Below are 20,072 nucleotides of genomic sequence, written 5' to 3' on the forward strand. Positions count from 1 at the left end.
ACCGGTGGACTGGAGCACAGACATGATTTCAAGCTCAACAGTCACGTCTGTGCACTAGAGTACTGGCACCCAGGAAAAAAAAATTAATAAAAACAATGCCCGGTACAGGGGACAGCCAGGCAGTGTACAACAACATTTAGGGTATTTTTGGTATAGGAGGATGGGCAAAGCCTTTCAGAGTTTTTTTAAACAAAGGTACACCTATAATTAAACCCTGTGCTAAAAGATATATTTTACAGCCAAAAATACCGGCTGCCTGACCTTCAGACGGTTCATCAGACTTCAGTAGTCTGAGTAGCGGAATTGCAACATGTAGCTCGCATATCTCTTAATACAGGTTTCCTTTAAATCTCTGAATCTATAGCAGAAAACTGCATCGAGTCAGGAGCCCTGCAGATACTTATTCTGTATAACTGTAAATTTTGCATAACATATTAATGTTAATCTGGGCAGCGATGCACTTGGTGAAATCATTTAATTTAATCAGTCTCTTGCTGAGTGGCCAGCTTCTCTTCTTTGCTGACATATTCACTTTATGTTTTTTTATTAAAGATAATAATCTAGTTAAATACAAGAAAACATAAAAATTGCTTTAACCTCAATTTTTGGGTCACACTTTCATCAAAAAATTTTACTTGCTAAGCTTTTAACCACTTTTTGATTACTGTCAACAAGAGAAGAGTGTCCAGTATATTCTCAGTGTAGTGCATTTTAGGTCAACATTAAATCGTATATTTCATTTTCACATCTTTTAAATGCTGCATCAGTCCATGTGGATTAACTTTTTAACAGTGGTCTAGAGGCTAAAATGGCAGATCTTGGACTACTGTGCTCTAACCTGTACTTCTTTTTAAACTTTTTAAACTAAACAGCCTGCCAAAGAGTAAACACAACACAGAGCAAACCCAACAAATTATGTATAATAGCCAGAAATACATCTTTTGTGTGCCTTGCTGATTTAATTTCACTTAGCTGCAGGGGCTGGACTTTTAGAGCAGAACTAAAGTCTCACCTGCCCCTTCCCGATAAAAGTACTTTATTGATAGAGTGCAGTCTGCAAGTTACAGCCACTTACGTGTTTTGGTAAAAACCTTGTTTATAACCAAAACTAAACCGAAACGTGTAAGCTGTTGTAACTTGCACACTGCATTCTTTATCAATAAAGTACTTTTATCGGGAGGACGCGTTGCTGACTCTTCACCTTATACTCTCATGCTGTTTTAATTGCCAGGAAGACACCATGAGCTCTGAAGCACCGTTGGTCTACCTCCAGGGCAAATTAACCTAGGCATACTGTATATCTTTTCTCTTCCACGGATACCACCCTGAGAGTCTTTCCCAGCCGCTGACAACATCTCCCTGGGCTTCTTCTGGGTGCTGGGTCTACAGCTTTTTGATAGGCTGGTAGGGGATGATGTGACTCCCGCACATGCATGCTGGAGTCATTCATTCTGGCACCACCGCAGTGTCCTGGGAATGTCAACTGAGTTAAGCATGAGCATGTCAGTTTACATCCAATAAAATATTGCAAACAAGCAGGTAAGTTTGTCTTATTGTGGAAGAGATATAGCATGTCTCTCCTGCAATAAAGAGCTGTCTGCTTGTAATCTTTTATTGCAGGGTTTAAGCCATAAAGTCGGAATGCTTTCATTGATAAACTCTCACAAGTGCCACTGTATTGTCCAATAAGAGTGCTTTAGTGGCTATAAAGGGTACTTTTACTAGACTGAAGAATGTCATTTGGTCAAGCAGGGTAATGGCAGTTAGTAGAGGTTAAAATCTAAGTGCAGCCAAAATAAACAGAAATGAGCACAAGGGATATAACTTACAGTGAGTAGGATGTGTCCATTGTGCCGATGCCTTTTCTTTTAGTTGAAATCCTACCTTTCTCCATGCTTCCCCACCCCCACCCCTTCCACCATAAACTTCTGGTGCGATAGGAGTTAATACAACTAAGGTCTCTCACAGGCTCTCATTAAGGGAGCCCAACTATGTCCGCTCTATCTGCCCCACTGCTCCTGTCATAGAAGCTGTGCTACAGGTGCTACAGCTTCTATGAATGAAACATTATCTAAAAATGGAGGACAGACAGATAATTGATAAGCCCCCCCCCCCCCCCATTCATAGATCAGGTTTCATTCCAAGAAACTATCGTACAGCTTCTATAAATGGAACAGCTGGGAATAAAGTGCAGGAATAGCTCCCTTGATGAGAGCCTGTGACAGCCTTTTAGTTGTATTAACCCCTGCCACAATGGAAGATTACAGAGGCAGGATGGAGGGGGCTTCTTTGAGAGAGGATTTCAACTAAAAGAAGAGCCATCAGCACAAGAGACACATCCTACTGACTGTTAGGTTCCTTGTGCTGATTTCTGTTTATTTTAGTTGCACTTAAAGCGGGGTTCCACCCAAATTTTGAACAATATCTGTATGTATTCTCTTCCTTGCCTAGATGCTGACATGCCGTTTAAAAAAATTTAAATCGCCGTAATTACCTTTTATTTTTCTATTCTTCTTTGCACTTCCTGGTTCTCCTCCCGTGGGAGTAGGCGTGTTTCTAGCCTCTCCCAGACTCCTGGGAGCTAGTCTCAGGCTTCCCAGGATGCCACTGAGCATGTGCGGGAACGAGCGGTGAATGCTGGGAGCACAGCATTCACCACATCCAGGAAATAAATGCTTGTGGGCTTCAAATGCCCACAATGAAGATGGAAACCGCCTGCAGTGAATAATATAAGTTATTCTTTCCGACGAAATCTGACACAGGCAGACATATTACACACAATATGTGAGTATGTAATGCTGAGAAGAAAAGTTTGTGAATGAACTCAAAAAAAAAAAACGATAGATAGGTGGACCCCCACTTTAAGCCTAGTACGCAATAGTAGTTTTTTTCTTGTTCAGCCCAGTAGGGCTGAATGAAAAAAACTGACAGCTCAGGAGGAGCCTCTGACGTTAACTATCTCTAACTATCTGACGTTAGTAAAGCATTCTCCCCTGCTGTTCTATTGTGTTCTGACAGGGGGACGGCCCCCCGCCAGAACATTCCGGTCAGCGCTCTCAGCCATTGACAAAATGATCGGCAGACCTTTTTCGGTCATGCCCCTTCAACAGAGGCCGGCCAAACAGCTGTCTTCTGTTGGACCAACTGCAGAACACACGGACTAAATGTTGCCCTGTTTCTACTGAACTGGTCGATGCCACCTGACACCCTTTATAGCCACTGAAGCACTCTCAATAGACAATAGAGTGGCACTTGCCAGAGTTTATGCATGAAAACATTCTGACTTTATGGCTTATCCCTGCCAACTGGCTTAGCTGTCCCATGAGAGGGCCTCAGTGGCTATAAGATCCAGGAATGTATGTGTTGAGAGTGCCAAGGAAATACTCCTAAATTAATGGAAGCTCATTGAAAAGTTCACTATATTGTGTATGAATAAAAGCCCATGTGTTTCAGGGGTTGCACACGTCCCCTTCTTCAGGGCTGTTATTATGGAAGCACTTGTTTTAAAGAAAATACTCATGGGAATATGAGGATCTAATATGTGCTTGTATCAATGATCCAGGTGGTAAAAGCAGTAGGATGTTGCTTTGGTTCAGTGGCTATAAATGACATTTTCATTGGATAAGGTGTTTGCAATTAGTGGATCTTAGCTATCAAATCAAATAAAGTAAGATCATTGTACCTAAATGAAAACAAAATCAGAGAAAGGCACATAAGCTCATTTGGTTAGTAAAATAAATAAAAGGTGACTTACTTTTTAAAATAGATAAATGCTCACCTTAATAATTACATAAGCATCAATGCAGAAAACTAAATTTTGTAAATTAATTATTTATTTTCTGTAGCTTGATATCTCTGATCTTTTAAACTTAAAATGTATGTAAAGCCCTACTTTTTTTTTAGTTTGGATAGAATATGGAGGAGTTAAAATTGATGTCAGCTTAATTTTTTGTTGTTTGTTGTGGAAATTTCCCTTCACTTCCTGTCTTGGAGAAACAAAAAGGAAACCATTAGGGGAAATTTAGAACAAGGAAAGATACCCCCTAAATGGGACTTTGACAGACCACCAACTCTATGAATAAAAAAGACTTTTTTTATCATAGAGTTGGTGGTTTGTCAAAGTCCCATTTAAGGGGTATCTTTCCTTGTTCTATCACACCAGGGATGGGACCACCACACTCTACATTTGACATGCTGGAGGTCTCTTTTTTTTCTCTAATTAGGGGAAATTTCATCTTAGACAGTTGTCACCTGAACTAGTATACTTTTTGGACGATTTACTCCCATTTTTGTTCTGTTGACAACCTACTTACTTTCTGGCTGGGGTGACAATGATCACCGGGGCAAATAAAGGGATGAGTCTCTCCAGCAGGGCAAGGACAGCGTAAAAACTTGACAGTAATGCAATCTTTCCCTATGCCATCCAAAACTTAAAAAAAAAATGGATTTACATTTACTTTTAATAGGAGCTCCAGTCACCTTTTGTAAAAATTAAAAGTCAGCAGCTACAAAAACTGTAAAATGTGCTCACTCCAGCCGTTCTTAACTGTGGGCACCCGGTTGTGACAGCTTGCAGCTTCACAGCAGGCTGCTCACTGTGCATGCTCAAGCCACGCTGCATTTTGTGAATGGTCCCGTAGTCTTCTGGGACCTGTGACAAGTTCCAGAAGACTGCAGGGAGGGATGAGGGGAGGAGAACTTCTGCTCAGATCACCTAGGTGATCTGAGCGGAAGTGGGAGCGGGTACCCGGTTTTAAGGTCAAAACCAGGTACCTGCTCACCCCCTCAAAAAAAGTGCCATTTCTTAAAGGCATGGAGAGACATCAAAGTGGTTGTAAACTCCATTCATGCAGTTTGATCTAAGCACATATATCTGTAGTGTTTACTTATCTCTCTCCAAAGCTCTAAGTATTGTTTCTCTCTGGTGCTTTGTTCCTCTGTTATCAGCAGTCACTTCTGACAAGTTCTCTGACATATGAGATAACATGAGCTGAAAATCTGTGTTGGGGAGGGAGCTTAGAGAGAGATAAGCAGGGAGCTTGTCTGTTCAGAGTACAGCTCTGCATGTTTCTTCATTCCTCTGCCTATGTGGAGGGGGGGTGTCCCTTTCCTGCAATCAGCTCTCACACAGTGTAGGCACAGTCTCCCCACCCAGCCCTATGTACTGCTGAAAGAAGAAGAATATTTTTAACATGATCTGCACTTTTCAGAGGGTATAGAAAGAGAAAGACAGCAGTAAAACGTATGTAAAACTTATGTAGGGAGATTTGTTTAATCCCTGTGTATCATCTGAGGCTGTTCACTTTACTGGGTATATGTGAGAGTTTACATCCACTTTAAGTGAAATTTGTTATTATAATGAAGATATAGGTCCCAGACACTTTATTACAACATCTCTAAATAACTAAAATGCAACAGTTACATTTATCTAAAGTGTTGTTTTCCTATTCCATTATGTAATCAGCTCCCTTGTACTAGAATAAATCTCTCTAAAAAGCCTTTTAACTTAAGTGTTCTGTTTGCTGCATTAAACAATATGATGTGATATGAAACTAACAGCTTGATTATTTGCTATAGAAAAAAAAATGAAAATATGGTTAGATGTGTTATAGAATGCTTCGCCTGTACATCATAGAAATCTCATTTTCTTTGCTGTGTGCTTTGCATGTTTACTCTGACTGCTGTTTTCTCCTTTATGGCCTGCATGTATGCTGCTACAGGACTACGCTTTGGAAATAAATGGCAGAACTGACTTCAGTGCTCTGTGTAGCCAAACAGCTGTGCCTCTGGGTGGTGGAGTGACCACCAACGAGACAATATCAGGCTACCTGAACAAGCAAGAGGTCCACCAGTCGCATAGCTCATCTTTTGTAAAGCCATCTCTGAAACCTTCTTGGTCTTCTTACTCTGTGACTTCTGAAACATCTCCTATCAGGCGTAGCATAAGTGCAACATCAGATGTTTTAGTAAATGCTGAAAATGATCAAAACCAGTTTAGTTTGCCTAAGAAAGGACTATATAACAATCCCATTGGCCTATATTCAGCTGAGACCCTTAATGAAATGGCTGGAAAGCATAAGCTAAGTCTCAAGGGAAGGGCTTCAGAAAGCTTTCTTCTTAGAGGGTATGTAAGATATTTTAATTTACCGGTAATTATTATATATGAAGTGTTTCACATGTATATCTGCTTGGCACAATTTGCTACCTTTCACAATATAACCATAGGGTTGAAGTCAGTGTACTTAAAGGGTCCACCCAAAACTGACGTCTTCAATTTCTAATTAGATCAGTGGGCTCAATCACATATAAGTTATATGTTGCAGAGATTTTATTATGACTTCACAGCTTTTCCCACTGGCATTGCCATTATAAAAATAATTAATTCTCATTGAATATATCATTTAGTGTACCATTATCGAAACAGAGAGCAGCGAGACTCATCAAGCTGCAGCAGGGGAGGAAGACTTTTTGAAAAAAGTGGAGTCTTTGTGAAATCAAAAGCCTATGGGTAATTCAGGCCATTAAAGCCCACCTATAATTGAAGTTCCAGTTTTCAGTGGACAGAATCTTAAGTATGCTTTTAATAATAACATTTTTTAAAATAATGATTTTTGAAAATGTACTGATTAAATAAAATTACAGATGCCAGACACATTGCCTGTATGTAAAACGTGCAATTGTACTGGCAATCAGAAAATTATTCTTCAGGAGGACAGTAATAAATAAAAAGGACCTTGTAACAACTTGAAGAGCTGCCATTTGGCCCAGAATTTTAATACAGTACTCTTGATGAATTTGGCTGCATTATTTTGGCTTTCCATATTGATGTCTGGATCTGCATTTGACAATAACTGTTGGTGGTTGGTTATATTATTTGGAGTAGGTCTGCTTTCTTATTCCTGGCATTAGCAATGAACATTGTAACGTTGCCATAAACACTGACCTTTCTGCTACCCATCTTGTTCTTTGGAACAGCTGTACATGTCCTCCAGGTCATAATGCTATTTGGTATATGTTATATTGAAACTTCACTGAATGTCACAGTATTATCAATGTAGAGGGGCAAAGTACTGCACAGGAAGAAAGGAAAGACTTCAGGTAACCTTTCGGCATCAATTGAGATCAGAATTATAATAAGTGTTAGCTTACTTCAGAAGTCGAAATTTTGTATGTTTGCATATCAATCCATAAGCAGGTTTTTCAGTTACTCTCAACATGGAATTAGAAAGGTGATTTACTAAAGGCAACAGACTGTTCTTTTTGCATAGGAAATCACACTTTGCAAAGAAAATATCCTCAAAGCTTAGTGAATGAGGTGGCGATCTGCTGACCTCCATCATCCAATCATGTGCATGCAAAAACTGTGTTTTTTATTTCCTTGCATGTGATTTGGTATCCTTTGCAAAGTGAAATTTTACCACACTCACTAAGTTCTGGGTAAAATTCACTTTTAAAGTAAACACTCTATTTGCTTTGAATAACTCAAGGCAAATTAACATTTTTTGTATAAGCAGCTTTGCTATGATATCTATAAAATCACTTGGCTTTTTAATTGAATAAAAAAAAAAGGTTCATGCAAATAAGTGTATTTTTTTCATTTTAAATTTCAAGTAGCAGTCATATGGTCCAGCCTTTTTGTTATACAGGTTTGTATCATAAATAATTACACCAAACCACATAGAATTCCATCTATCACATTAGAATTGTATACTCCATAATTTTGAAACAAGCTGCCTAGATTTAATGGATAAGAAGGTAACTTAAAGAAGACTATTATTAACCACTTCAATACAGGGCACTTATACACCTTTCTGCCCAGACAAATTTTCAGCTTTCAGCGCTGTCGTAGTTTGAATGACAATTGAGCAGTCATACAACGCTGTACCCAAACTAAATTTTTATCATTTTGTTCCCACTAATAGAGCTTTCTTTAGGTGGTATTTGATCACCTCTGCGATTTTTATTTTTTGTTAAACAAATAAAAAAAGACCGAAAATCTTGAAAAAAATAAAAGTTTTGCTTTTGTTTCTGTTAAAAAATTTTGTAAATAAGTAAGTTTTCTCTTTCACTGATGGGCACTGATAAGGCGGCACTGACAGGCACTGATAAGGCGGCACCGATGAGGTGGCACCAATGAGCGGGCACTGACGATGGGCACTGATATGCGGCACTGGTAGGCGGCACTGATGGGTGGCACTGATATGCAGCACTGATGGGCATTGATAGGCAGCACTGATGGGCACTCATGGGTGGCAGTGGGTGGCACTGGTGGGCACTGATGGGCACTGATAGGTGACACTGATGGGCACTGAAGGGCTGCAAAGATGGGTTCTTATGGGTGGCACTGATAGGCAGCATTGATGGGCACTGATAGGTGGCACTGCTGGGTACTGATGGGCACTGATAGGCGGCACTGCTGGGCACTGATAGCACTGATACGCGGCACTGATATGAGGCACTGATAGACATCCCTGGTGGCACTGGCAGTGGTAGACATTGTGAGTGGGTACTGATTGGCAGCTGCCTGGGCATTGATTGTCAGCTGCCTGGGCACAGATTAGTATTTCCCTGGGGGTCTAGGGGGCATACCTGGTGGTCCAGTGTGGATGGCCATCCTGGTGGTCCTGGGCCGCTTCCCTGGTGGTCTTGGGCGGCTTCCCTGGTGGTCCTGGGTGGGATCCGAGGGGGGCTGTGCTGATAAACAATCAGCACAGGACCCCCCCTGTCAGAAGAGCAGCCGTTCGGCTCTCCTCTACTCACGTCTGTCAGACGCGAGTGAGGAAAAGCCGATTACCAGCTCTTCCTATTTACATCGTGATCAGCTGTGATTGGACACGGCTGATCACATGGTAAAGAGTCTCCGTCAGAGACTCTTTACCTAGATCGGAGTTGCGGTGAGTCAGACTGACACACCGAAACAACGAACACCGCGATGCGAGCCCCCGGGGGCACGCAGCGGCTTAATATCCTGAGGACGTCATATGACGCCCAGTCTGGTTATTGAAACCATGTTGCAGCGGTCATTTTGCTATATGGCGGGCGGCAAGTGGTTAAACTTGATCTGTAATTATTAAGGGAAATGGTAAGTAATGCAGCAGGGGTAGTGCTTTCAGGAAAATGTTTTCTCTATATCAATTCAACTTCCTCTCAGCCCTAAAGTGGTAATTGAGCTGCGGGTTGGGGGGAGCAGGGGAGAGTATTTAGAAAAACATGTAGACCACTGGAGAGTGATGTGATCTGCTTACTCCCGTGTCAGTGCCAAATCAAGCTCTCCTACACATATTGGCACATACCCCTGTTTCACTTCTAGGGAGTTGATTTACCTAAAGCAAACAAGCTGTTTGTTTTGCAAGTAGAGTTCCACTTTGCAAAGAAGTTTTCCCCAGAGCTTAGTTACGAGATGGAGCTCTGCTGGCATCCATTGTCCAATAATGTGCAAGCAAAAATGTTGTTCTTTTTTAATTTTGCTTGCATGTGATTGGTTATTCTTTGTAAAGTGAAGTTTCAGCACATTCACTAAACTCTAGGGCAAATTTCCTTGCAAAGTGCAACTTTCATTACAAGCATACAGGCGCACCCATTGATGGCTATGCTAAAAAAAAAAGCTCATATACTTTTTGATCATAGGGCCTAGAGCATGGGGTTGATTTAGCATGCAAGTGTAAACGGGCACAAGGAGAAAGAAGGATTATGCATGTTGAGCTTTGTCAGGCGTAGGAAAATGACTATAAAAACTGTGCTCAAGTGTGAATGTTGTCTTAGATCTGTTCACTGCACTGTACCAGTGCCTAGACATAAAAGTTCTTTTCAGCTCCTGTCAGATCCTGAGCACTTTGGTATTTCATCGGACTTTCCTGACTGTCATTCTGATTTGAAGCCATTTTCAACCATCATCTGACTGCTCTAGCTTTACAACTGGTTCTGATATAACTTCCGCTTTAGGATGGAGTGCTTAATTTGCTCTTCTCTTGCCTGCCTTTCAACAGTAGGGCCATTTTGATGACTGCAACCTTACACACAGCCATGTACCATTCCTATGAGGTCAGCAGCAGTGAAGACAATTAACACTTTACGCTTTGTGTCACCAGCTGTAGATATAAACTCTGACCAATGCACAGAAGCTCCCCCTTACCCATGACACAATTAAATGTATCATCCATAAATATATACATACTCAATTTATGTAAAAGGTAATAGGTAGAAAAAAATTGAATTTTTTTTCCATTCCATCATCACATTTCTTAAAGGTTGTTGACCCCTTCCTTCCACTTCCACATATACATTCATGGAACAACAAGGACCAAGTAGTTCTTCTAGTTCTTCTGTGCTGCAGGCATCTTCATCATTCGGTGTGTACTGCCTTGATTTCTGTACAGGAAAGTTGTAAAGGATTCCTCTGCTGACTTGACTATTTACTGCAAATGGGTATTACTTCTGCTGGCTGAGTGCAGTTACATGAACATCTGGAGAATGTGAAGTTGTATATATTCATTCAACTCTGAAACAACGTATTTCCACTTTGGAAATACATTGCATTTTTCCATCTTCTCCTCTGAGTAATAAATTTAATTTTGTTACTCTCCTGTTCTACCTTAAAAATGTCATCTGAAGCTCAGGAGATTAAAACAGACACAGGGACCTATTTTACCAAATGATACTGTTACACTGTGTTTGACTGTAAGGGGATGCTCAGCTGTTGAACACATACCAAAAATGGCTATATGACTATCTGCTTACAGACTCCAGCTTGTTCCTAATATATCTCACTAGATACTATAGCAGGCAGATATTTCAGAGGCTAAGAGAAATGGCAGAATGTGTCTCCTAGCAAAAGAGGTGATTCTCTGTTTTCAGGGGAAATAACAGAACAGCCCTTATTTAAAATACATAATATTTATTTTTTTAGGTGTAGTAAGCAAAGGAAGGATTAATGAAAGTTTGACAGTAGAATGATATAAGAGGTAGCACAAAGCAAAAATATGTAGAATCTTTTTAAGAAGGAATTACTCTTTATATATATATATACGCTTTGCTACCTTGAAATACTAAAGCTTTATTTCTGTACATTACAAAGCCTTTGGTTAACGATTAAAAGTGGAGATATAAAATATAGCATTAGATCTCTGTACTTTTGTCAGAATGCACAAAAAAGAAGCCCATGTGCTTTACACATCAACATGTTTATAATACAATTCGATTTTCACTTATTGTCACTGTACAAATTAACCACCTCAGCCCCGGAAGAATTACCCCCTTCCTGACCAGAGCACTTTTTGCGATTCGGCACTGCGTCGTTTTAACTAAGAATTGCCCAGTCGTGCGCCGTTGCATCCAAACAAAATTGATGTCCTTTTTTTCCCACAAATAGAGCTTTCTTTTGGTGATATTTGATCGCCTCTGCGCTTTTTATTTTTTTGCACTACAAACAAAGAGGGACAATTTTGAAAAAAAGGCATTATTTTGTACTTTTTGCTATAATAAATATCCCCATTTTTTTTTTTTTAAAAAGCAAATTTTTTCTCAGTTTTGGCCGATATGTATTGTTCTACATATTTTTGGTAAAAAAAATCGCAAAAAGCGTATATTGATTGGTTTGTGCAAAAGGTATAGCGTTTATAAAATAGGGGATAGATTTATTACATTTTTCTTCTTCTTTTTTTTACTAGTAATGGCGGCCATCTGAGATTTTTATCGTGACTGAGACATTATGGCGGACACATCGGACAATTTTGACACATTTTTGGGACCATTGGCATTAATACAGCGATCAATGCTATAAAAATGCATTGATTACTGGAAAAATGTCACATGACAGTGAAGGGGTTAACACTAGGGGGCGAACTAGGGGTTAACTGTGTTCCCTGGGAGGTGATTCTATGGAGGGGACTGACTAGAGGAAGTGACGGATCGTGGTTCCTACCTAATAGGAACAAACGATCTGTCACTCCTGTCAGAACAGAACAGGGAAGTGTGTGTTTACACACACTCGCCCCTGTTCTGTGTCTCCTGCTCACGATCGCTCGTGGCCGGAGGTCATCGCGACCGTCGGCCGCGAGCATGGGCACCCCCGCTGTGCAGCGGGCATGCACCTGCTATTCCGACCCCACAAGCTGACGTATAGCTACGACGGCTCATGCAGGGGAGCCAACCTGCCACAGTTTAACTGCGGTGGTTGGTCGGGAAGCTGTTAACCTCCCTGGCGGTTTTCCCGAGTGTTGCTCGGGGTTAAAATTCAGTACCATTAGCGGTAACCCCGAGCCACACTCGGGATCGCATTGCAGGATCCTGGGGCGGCGTTACTTACCTTGTCCCCGGGATCCTGCGATGTTCCCCGCAGTGTCCGAGGGCTCCGTCCTCCTCCGAAGCCTCTCCGTGCCAGGCTCCGTTCCCTGCGAGCGGCGCGACGCACGGGGGCGGAGCCTGGCGGCAAATTAAAAAAACTGTCAAAATCATAACACATACAGTACTGTAATCTTACAGATTACAGTACTGTATGAAATGATTTCACATCCCTTTTGTCCCCAGTGCTCTGGCCCATGCCCTGCATGCAGTTTTACATGATATACACTGTTCTTTCTGCCTGGAAACTGGAGATTGTCCGTAGCAACCAAAAAGTGTCCCTTTACGTCAAAAGTGGCTTTAGACCAGCTAGAAAACAGCGATAGTAAATTAGAACACTTGCAGAATTGAGCGATAGTGAATTGTGGGGAAATTTATTTTATTACTATTTTTTTAAATTTTTTTTTATTATTTATTTTTATTTATTATATTATAATTTATGTTTTTGTGTTTCAAACTTTATCATACCCGGGATATCTACTAGACTCTGGTTTGGACAGATTTAAGTGTGTTATTGTTAAGATTTACAGACCTACAATATAAAACGCCAAATTTCCGTGCAAAATAATGGTACCGCTTTCAGCACCTAAAATCCGAAATAATCATACCGCCAGGGAGGTTAAAGCAAATTTTTTTGTTTAAGTTTTGGATAGAGAAGAGAAAGATAGGAACCCTTATTGAGTTTTTTATGACTGACTGGGGTTGATTTTCTAAAACTGAACAGTGCAAAATCTGTGCATGGTAGCCAATCAGTTTTTACTTCAGCTTGTTTAATTAAGCTTTAACAAAAAAAACTTGGAAGCTGATTGGTTTCTATGCAGAGCTGCACCAGATTTTTCACTCTCCAGTTTTAGTAAATCAGCCTCACTGTGTTCCCACTTAGGAGATTCCTATTGCTTCAACAATATAATGTTAAAGCAATAAAAAAAAGAATAAAACAAAGAAAGTAAATCAAATCTGGGGTGATCTTAGAAGGTTCTAAAGACCGCAAATTCAAATAGCAAGCATTCCAAAGCTGAAGTTTACCTAAAAAATGTTTTTTTTCCCAACTTACCTGTAATGAAGTATGTCCCAAATCATAGTTACATAGTTACATAGTAGGTGAGGTTGAAAAAAGACACAAGTCCATCAAGTCCAACCTATGTGTGTGATTATGTGTCAGTATTGCATTGTATATCCCTGTATGTTGTGGTCATTCAGGTGCTTATCTAATAGTTTCTTGAATCTATCAATGCTCCCCGCTGAGACCACCGCCTGTGGAAGGGAATTCCACATCCTTGCCGCTCTTACAGTAAAGAACCCTCTACGTAGCTTAAGGTTAAACCTCTTTTCTTCTAATTTTAAAGAGTGGCCACGAGTCTTGTTAAACTCTCTTCTGTGAAAAAGTTTTATCCCTATTGTGGGGTCACCAGTCCGGTATTTGTAAATTGAAATCATTTCCCCTCTCAAGCATCTCTTCTCCAGAGAGAATAAGTTCAGTGCTTGCAACCTTTCCTCATAACTAAGATCCTCCAGACCCTTTATTAGCTTTGTTGCCCTTCTTTGTACTCGCTCCATTTCCAGTACATCCTTCCTGAGGACTGGTGCCCAGAACTGGACCGCATACTCTAGGTGCGGCCGGACCAGAGTTTTGTAGAGCGGGAGAATTATCGTTTTATCTCTGGAGTTGATCCCCCTTTTAATGCATGCCAATATTCTGTTTGCTTTGTTAGCAGCAGCTTGGCATTTCCTGCCATTGCTGAGCCTATTATCTACTAGGACCCCCAGGTCCTTTTCCATCCTAGATTCCCCCAGAGGTTCTCCCCCCAGTGTATAGATTTCATTCATATTTTTGCCACCTAAATGCATTATTTTACATTTTTCTACATTGAACCTCATTTGCCATGTAGTCGCCCACTCCATTAATTTGTTCAGGTCTTTTTGCAAGGTTTCCACGTCCTGCGGAGAAGTTATTGCCCTGCTTAGCTTAGTATCGTCTGCAAATACAGAGATTGAACTGTTTATCCCATCCTCCAGATCGTTTATGAACAAATTAAATAGGATTGGTCCCAGCACAGAACTCTGGGGAACCCCACTACCCACCCCTGACCATTCCGAGTACTCCCCATTTATCACCACCCTCTGAACTCGCCCTTGTAGCCAGTTTTCAATCCATGTACTCACCCTATGGTCCATGCCAACCTTATTTTGTACAGTAAACGTTTATGGGGAACTGTGTCAAATGCTTTTGCAAAATCCAGATACACCACGTCTACAGGCCTTCCTTTATCTAGATGGCAACTCACCTCCTCATAGAAGGTTAATAGATTGGTTTGGCAAGAACGATTCTTCATGAATCCATGCTGATTACTGCTAATGATACCGTTCGTATTACTAAAATCCTGTATATAGTCCTTTATCATCCCCTCCAAGAGTTTACATACTATTGATGTTAGGCTAACTGGTCTGTAATTCCCAGGGATGTATTTTGGGCCCTTTTTAAATATTGGTGCTACATTGGCTTTTCTCCAATCAGCTGGTACCATTCCAGTCAGTAGACTATCTGTAAAAATTAGGAACAACGGTCTGGCAATCACTTGACTGAGTTCCCTAAGTACCCTCATGCAGGCTGTTGGATCCTGTAGACATGCTTTCTGCAAGTTGCCCGGTCTTCTTCCTGGCACTGAACTTCTGGCACGAAGATTGTTAATAGCTGTGGTTCTTCAGGATGAACTGCATTAGAGATGGTCCGATGGGGACCTCCTCCTCCTTCCTTCTCCATTGAGAAAAGTTTTTTTTCATTGTTAACACTGAATGTAACACAATTTTTGAATGAGGGAGAGTCAAAAGAATGACAGGATCATCTCCACCATTCAGTGTAAAAATGAAAGAACTTTTCTAAATAGGAAAGGAGAGAAGAGTGGGACCCCACTCTAATGCAGTTCAGCCCAAAGACCCAAAGCTATTACCCATTGTAACTCCAAAAATTCAGTGCCAAGATGAGGGCCATGCAACCTACAGAGATGATTTCTACAGTATCCTCGGGAATGCAAGAAATGGCACATTACAGGTACGTTAGGCCACTAAAGCTGTGGAGAAAAAAAAGCTAAACATCAGCTTTAAAACTGTAAAGTTCATATGTACTAATTTTATAACATCAGCACGGTAATAGCAATACAAACTATTTTTATTTTTGACAATTCAATATAAGCTTACCTGAAAAATCTCCTATCATGTTATGAGTGCTGCCTGCCTGCTGGCCATCTCTATCCACAACTTCCTGAAATCCCTGCATGCTTTGGAGCTTCTCCTCTGCTGTTTACTTTCAACTTTAAAGGACTACATATCCCATGGTACATTCCTTCTTGTAAGCATGGATTCCTGTAGTAACTCCACCTTCTGAAACTCCTCCTCTCAGCACCTCTGTACATCCGAAGGCAGGCTCTATGAACTGTGTGACACAGCAGTGCTTACTCACAATGAAAACATGTCACAGAATTCAGGGTAGTAGGGATCTTTGCAAAGCAAATTTACAAACTTCAAGATTGTTTGCAATAATAAGAGTAGGCTAGAAAAAAATTGAAATACAATGTGGAAATGAATATAAGAGTTTACATTTTGACCATAGATACAGTATACTTTAACAAAATCACTAATTGTTTGGCAGAAAAAAACAGTTCACATTTAAGTTATGTAGTTAGTTGTAAGCCTGCAATTCTGCATTAAGATGAATTGACTGGATATGTGATTTTCGCTATGTAAAAGACACACACTTGCTGTCCACCTAAAACACTACTAAATATTTTACAATAGTGAACACTTGAAATAATATCCAATAAAGTAAAATGTTTTATAAGCCTTGTAAGCTTTTATTAGCATTAGTTCCTACATTATGTATTCTGTAGCATGTGTTAAACATTACATCTTCCATAGTAAAGACTGGTGCAAGCTTTGGAAGATGCATTTGCAAGACACTGCAGTCAATCATGTATGAATTTAATTGCAACACGTTTTAGGTAAAACTGCTAAAACTTTGTGTATTAATACTGCTTGGACCTTGAAAAAAAGAGGGGGGGGTACATCCTAAACGCTTGTCCTGAAAAATTAGAATAGTGCAAATAAAGAAATTATCATGGACAGTACTCAATTGTTCCTATTGCAACACATGAAACTTAAAGAATGTAAACAATACCAGGGAAACATGGTACATAACCTATTGTGCAAGTTACAGGCAGTGTAGGAGTGTGTCAGGCAATATTAACATCAAGGTGTGAGCAAATCCTAATTAGGACATACTGCCTGCTAATCCTGTGCTGTAAAAGGGGCTTATTGGAGGAGTATGTGGAGTGTATTGTCAAAGCTGTAGAGTACGACTGGTTGCAAACCTATCTGTACTTTGAGTAAACTCTTATCTGTAAGCTTACCTATCCAGAAGGTAAACTAGTTGGGCGTGGAGGGCTTAGGACATTGTGGAAAGCAGAACAGCCAGTGGATATGATGTCAGCAAATGCAAAAAGACAGTACAAAATAGCATGAAGAGGAGCCATGAACAAAGGAGCAATGGTCAGAGGCAAAGCTCTAAAAGAAGTTCTCAAGAGCAGTGAAGATCCACAGCAGTAACTCACACCAAATAAAAATGTCAGGATGGAAACCTGTCAAGTGGATTTGCAAATATGTATGGGTAACTATAATCAGTGCCATGGAGGGATCAAATAGTTCTTTTGCAATGGGTCATGGACTTAATATAGGAAGCCTTAAATCTAAGGACTGAGAATGATAGTTGTCTGGCATTCATGTTGCTTCTCTGACTTTTATGAAACATTCCTCCAACAAATTTTATTTCAAATGGTGTCTAAACTCCCGATCTGAATATTTTTTCCTTGACAACAAGTCAGAGTAGTGATACCATAAGATTAGCATGACAGGAAAACTACTAGCATTTTTAGAAAGTTAGGCTGAGGTTTTCTTCAGAAACTGTCACAACCATTAAATTTGCTATACATTTATCACATTTTTCTTACCTACAGCTAAAAATAGGGTCATTATTTAATATGTCCTTATTCGTAGATAGCCATATTGGGTTAGCATGGCCCAATTCCTTAAAAGGATCATTTATTTTATATTTAGCATCACTAACCCTGTTGTAACACTCAGAAAATGGCAGTGTATGCCAAAGCCAGCAGCCGGTTGTGATCTTCTTGGAAACATTCACCAAAGATGATGGTCTAGTTTATTTCAATCATGATATAATCAAACATGACAGCAATTTTGGTATCATACATGATATAAAATCCTTTTAGTTGCCAGACGTCAACAGCATGTGTGAAAGCATTAAGTGATGTAAAAAAGGATCCCTTCCCCAAGAACAGAATGTCAGTAATGCTGGCGTTGACCCTTTTCCTAAGTATGCATTCAGTCTATATGTATTATGGATTATGATTTAGCCAGAGGCAGTTAACAGCCATCTCTGTGCATTTATTCTTTAGGATTAAAGTATAGAAATACCAGGTGACACAAAATGTTCATGCTTTGGAATACTGGGATTAACATGACATGCAGCGTCCTTCAGGAAAAAGGTCTGCACAAAAATACTTTTAGAAGTCATCCAGCAGACACGAAACCTTTATAAGTCTTGCTGGATAAATTGTAATCCACACATTTTATGTCTATTACTCACATCAGTATTTTAGTTATACAGTTGTTTTCTCCTTCTATTTGTAGACAGATATAAACAGCTTGAAAGCTTCAGTTAATGTCAAGTGCCCTTCAAATACAAGCATGATGTGCAGTTTTTCAATTCTGGATCATAAAATATCCTTGTACATTACTGTAATTAAGTAAAACAGAATCAGGGGCATGTAGATTAACAATGAAAAACTTGGAAGAAATAATACCATAGCCGAAATGCATTCTCAAAAGGATTTTTCCATAGTTTAGTATTAACTAGTATCTGAAATTATCACTTAATGGTTTTCTCTTATAAACAAGGTAATACCATCATCCATACATATCAAGAACACTAACTTACAATGAGTTATTTAAAAGCTGAAACATTATTTTTTGTTTTGGATAAAAATAAAGAAGGGTTATCGACCCTCTCAGTATTTTTGATTTGGTATCTGAGTACTCACTTTGGAGTTTCAGGTTAACATTGGTTCTGGTGACCATTGTCGTCAGGACCAAAAAGAAGGAAAAAAATTAGTTGGCACAGCTGAACAGAGAGGGCATCTTCCAATAGGGACACCTTGGACAATGACTACTATCCAAGAAAGAATACTCCCCAAATGTTTCCTCTTACTTTCTGATGTGTGAAGTGATGAAGTAAAGAGAAATCTCCCCAGTCAGACACAGATGACCAAAAAACTGTCTGGGGCTTAACTGTTTCCCAATCTATCCAAAACTTTGAAAAAGCTTTAAATATACTTTATTGTACTTAGATCCATCATACAACATAGTCATATGTATTGCTCAGAACTGATTAGCAAAATAACATGTTCAGCTACAATAAACTGAAACCTGATTGGTAAATATAAGATAATAGACCATTCTTCTTTCTATCTTCTTTCAAAATAATGCTGAAAGGACCAGGGGATCATTTTGTTACTTACCATCAATGTGATGAAATACAGGAAAAATGCTTCTGTTCTAAAAATTACTCTTAACAGTATGCAGATAGATGGTCATGTTTAAAACACATAGCCATAAAATATGCATTTCATGCCGTTCTTCTAACCAGCCTTGCCCAAAGAACAAAAGTAGATATAAATTATGATTTTAAATACTGTATTGACCACTGCAGTGTGGTCCTTCCATCATTCTTGATGCACCTCTGGGAAGTAAAAAATATTTGATACCTCTCCAAGTTGCTATATTCAATGTGGATTATTTACATGCTTTTGTAACCATCATTGTGACTGGTTTACAGTGAGAAGGAAAATCATTAATATAACTCTACCATCTTATAACAAATCTATCTCTACTGATTCACCTCTCTTCTTTTTCTCTGCAGGTTATAGCCAACACTTCTGCCAAGTTAGTATAAAGGCATTATTATGTGTTGTTTGGACCCTTTGTATTGCTGTGTGCCTTTTTAGTTGGCATGGTATGTGGTGTTATTGTAAGAACATAACAAAAATAGGATGCAACACAGCTGGCTACACAATATACAATTTTCCTTTAGATTTACCAAAATCATATAATATGAGGTAAAACCTTAACACTTTCAGTTTGTATGCAATCAGGCAGGCCCTTGCATTACATAGTTGAAGGTAAACCTAAAGGGAATTGAACAAGAAAACTGTATAATGTGTAGCCAGCTTAACAGAGCTGTACGTGGGTAGAGGAGTAATTCACACTATTGTTAAACCAGTAGTTGATGTATCAGTGGCAGTACTAACATTACATAACTAAATTTGCATTTTTTTCTTGAAAGGCCTGCTGGGGAAATTTAACTAAATGGCTTTTTAGGCTGTCATGGCAGCTGCATAAAAAAGGGTCCATCCTGGAATGTAGGAGAACCCACAAAAAATATGGCTACAGAGTAACTCTTAGGCTCTAAGGTTACAAAAAGATTTTTGATTATGCAGTTAAAAAATAAATAGCGCAAACATGTAATATTTGTCATGAGACTACGTATGATCATATTGCATTTTTTCACATTTTTTGTTCAGTCATTCAATGGCTTATAGCGGCTCCTTTAATAAAAAGGGGGGTATGCTAGATCAAAATCATGGAAAAGGAGACTACTGGAAGTT

At 39.6% G+C, this 20,072-nt stretch overlaps 1 protein-coding gene across 2 annotated transcripts in view; it reads left to right on the forward strand.

Moving 5' to 3' along the window:
- LDB3 (LIM domain binding 3) overlaps window positions 1-20,072 on the forward strand; it is a 277,023-nt gene that overhangs the window by 133,952 nt on the left and 122,999 nt on the right. For both annotated transcript variants that reach the window (XM_073596730.1, XM_073596729.1), the window contains exon 5: window positions 19,328-19,350. In XM_073596730.1, the coding sequence (XP_073452831.1) occupies window positions 19,328-19,350 (23 nt within the window). The remainder of the gene's footprint in view (window positions 1-19,327; window positions 19,351-20,072) is intronic.

This window comes from Aquarana catesbeiana, linkage group LG08, assembly GCF_042186555.1.
Source record: "Aquarana catesbeiana isolate 2022-GZ linkage group LG08, ASM4218655v1, whole genome shotgun sequence".
In the NCBI taxonomy this organism is placed as follows: domain Eukaryota; kingdom Metazoa; phylum Chordata; class Amphibia; order Anura; family Ranidae; genus Aquarana; species Aquarana catesbeiana.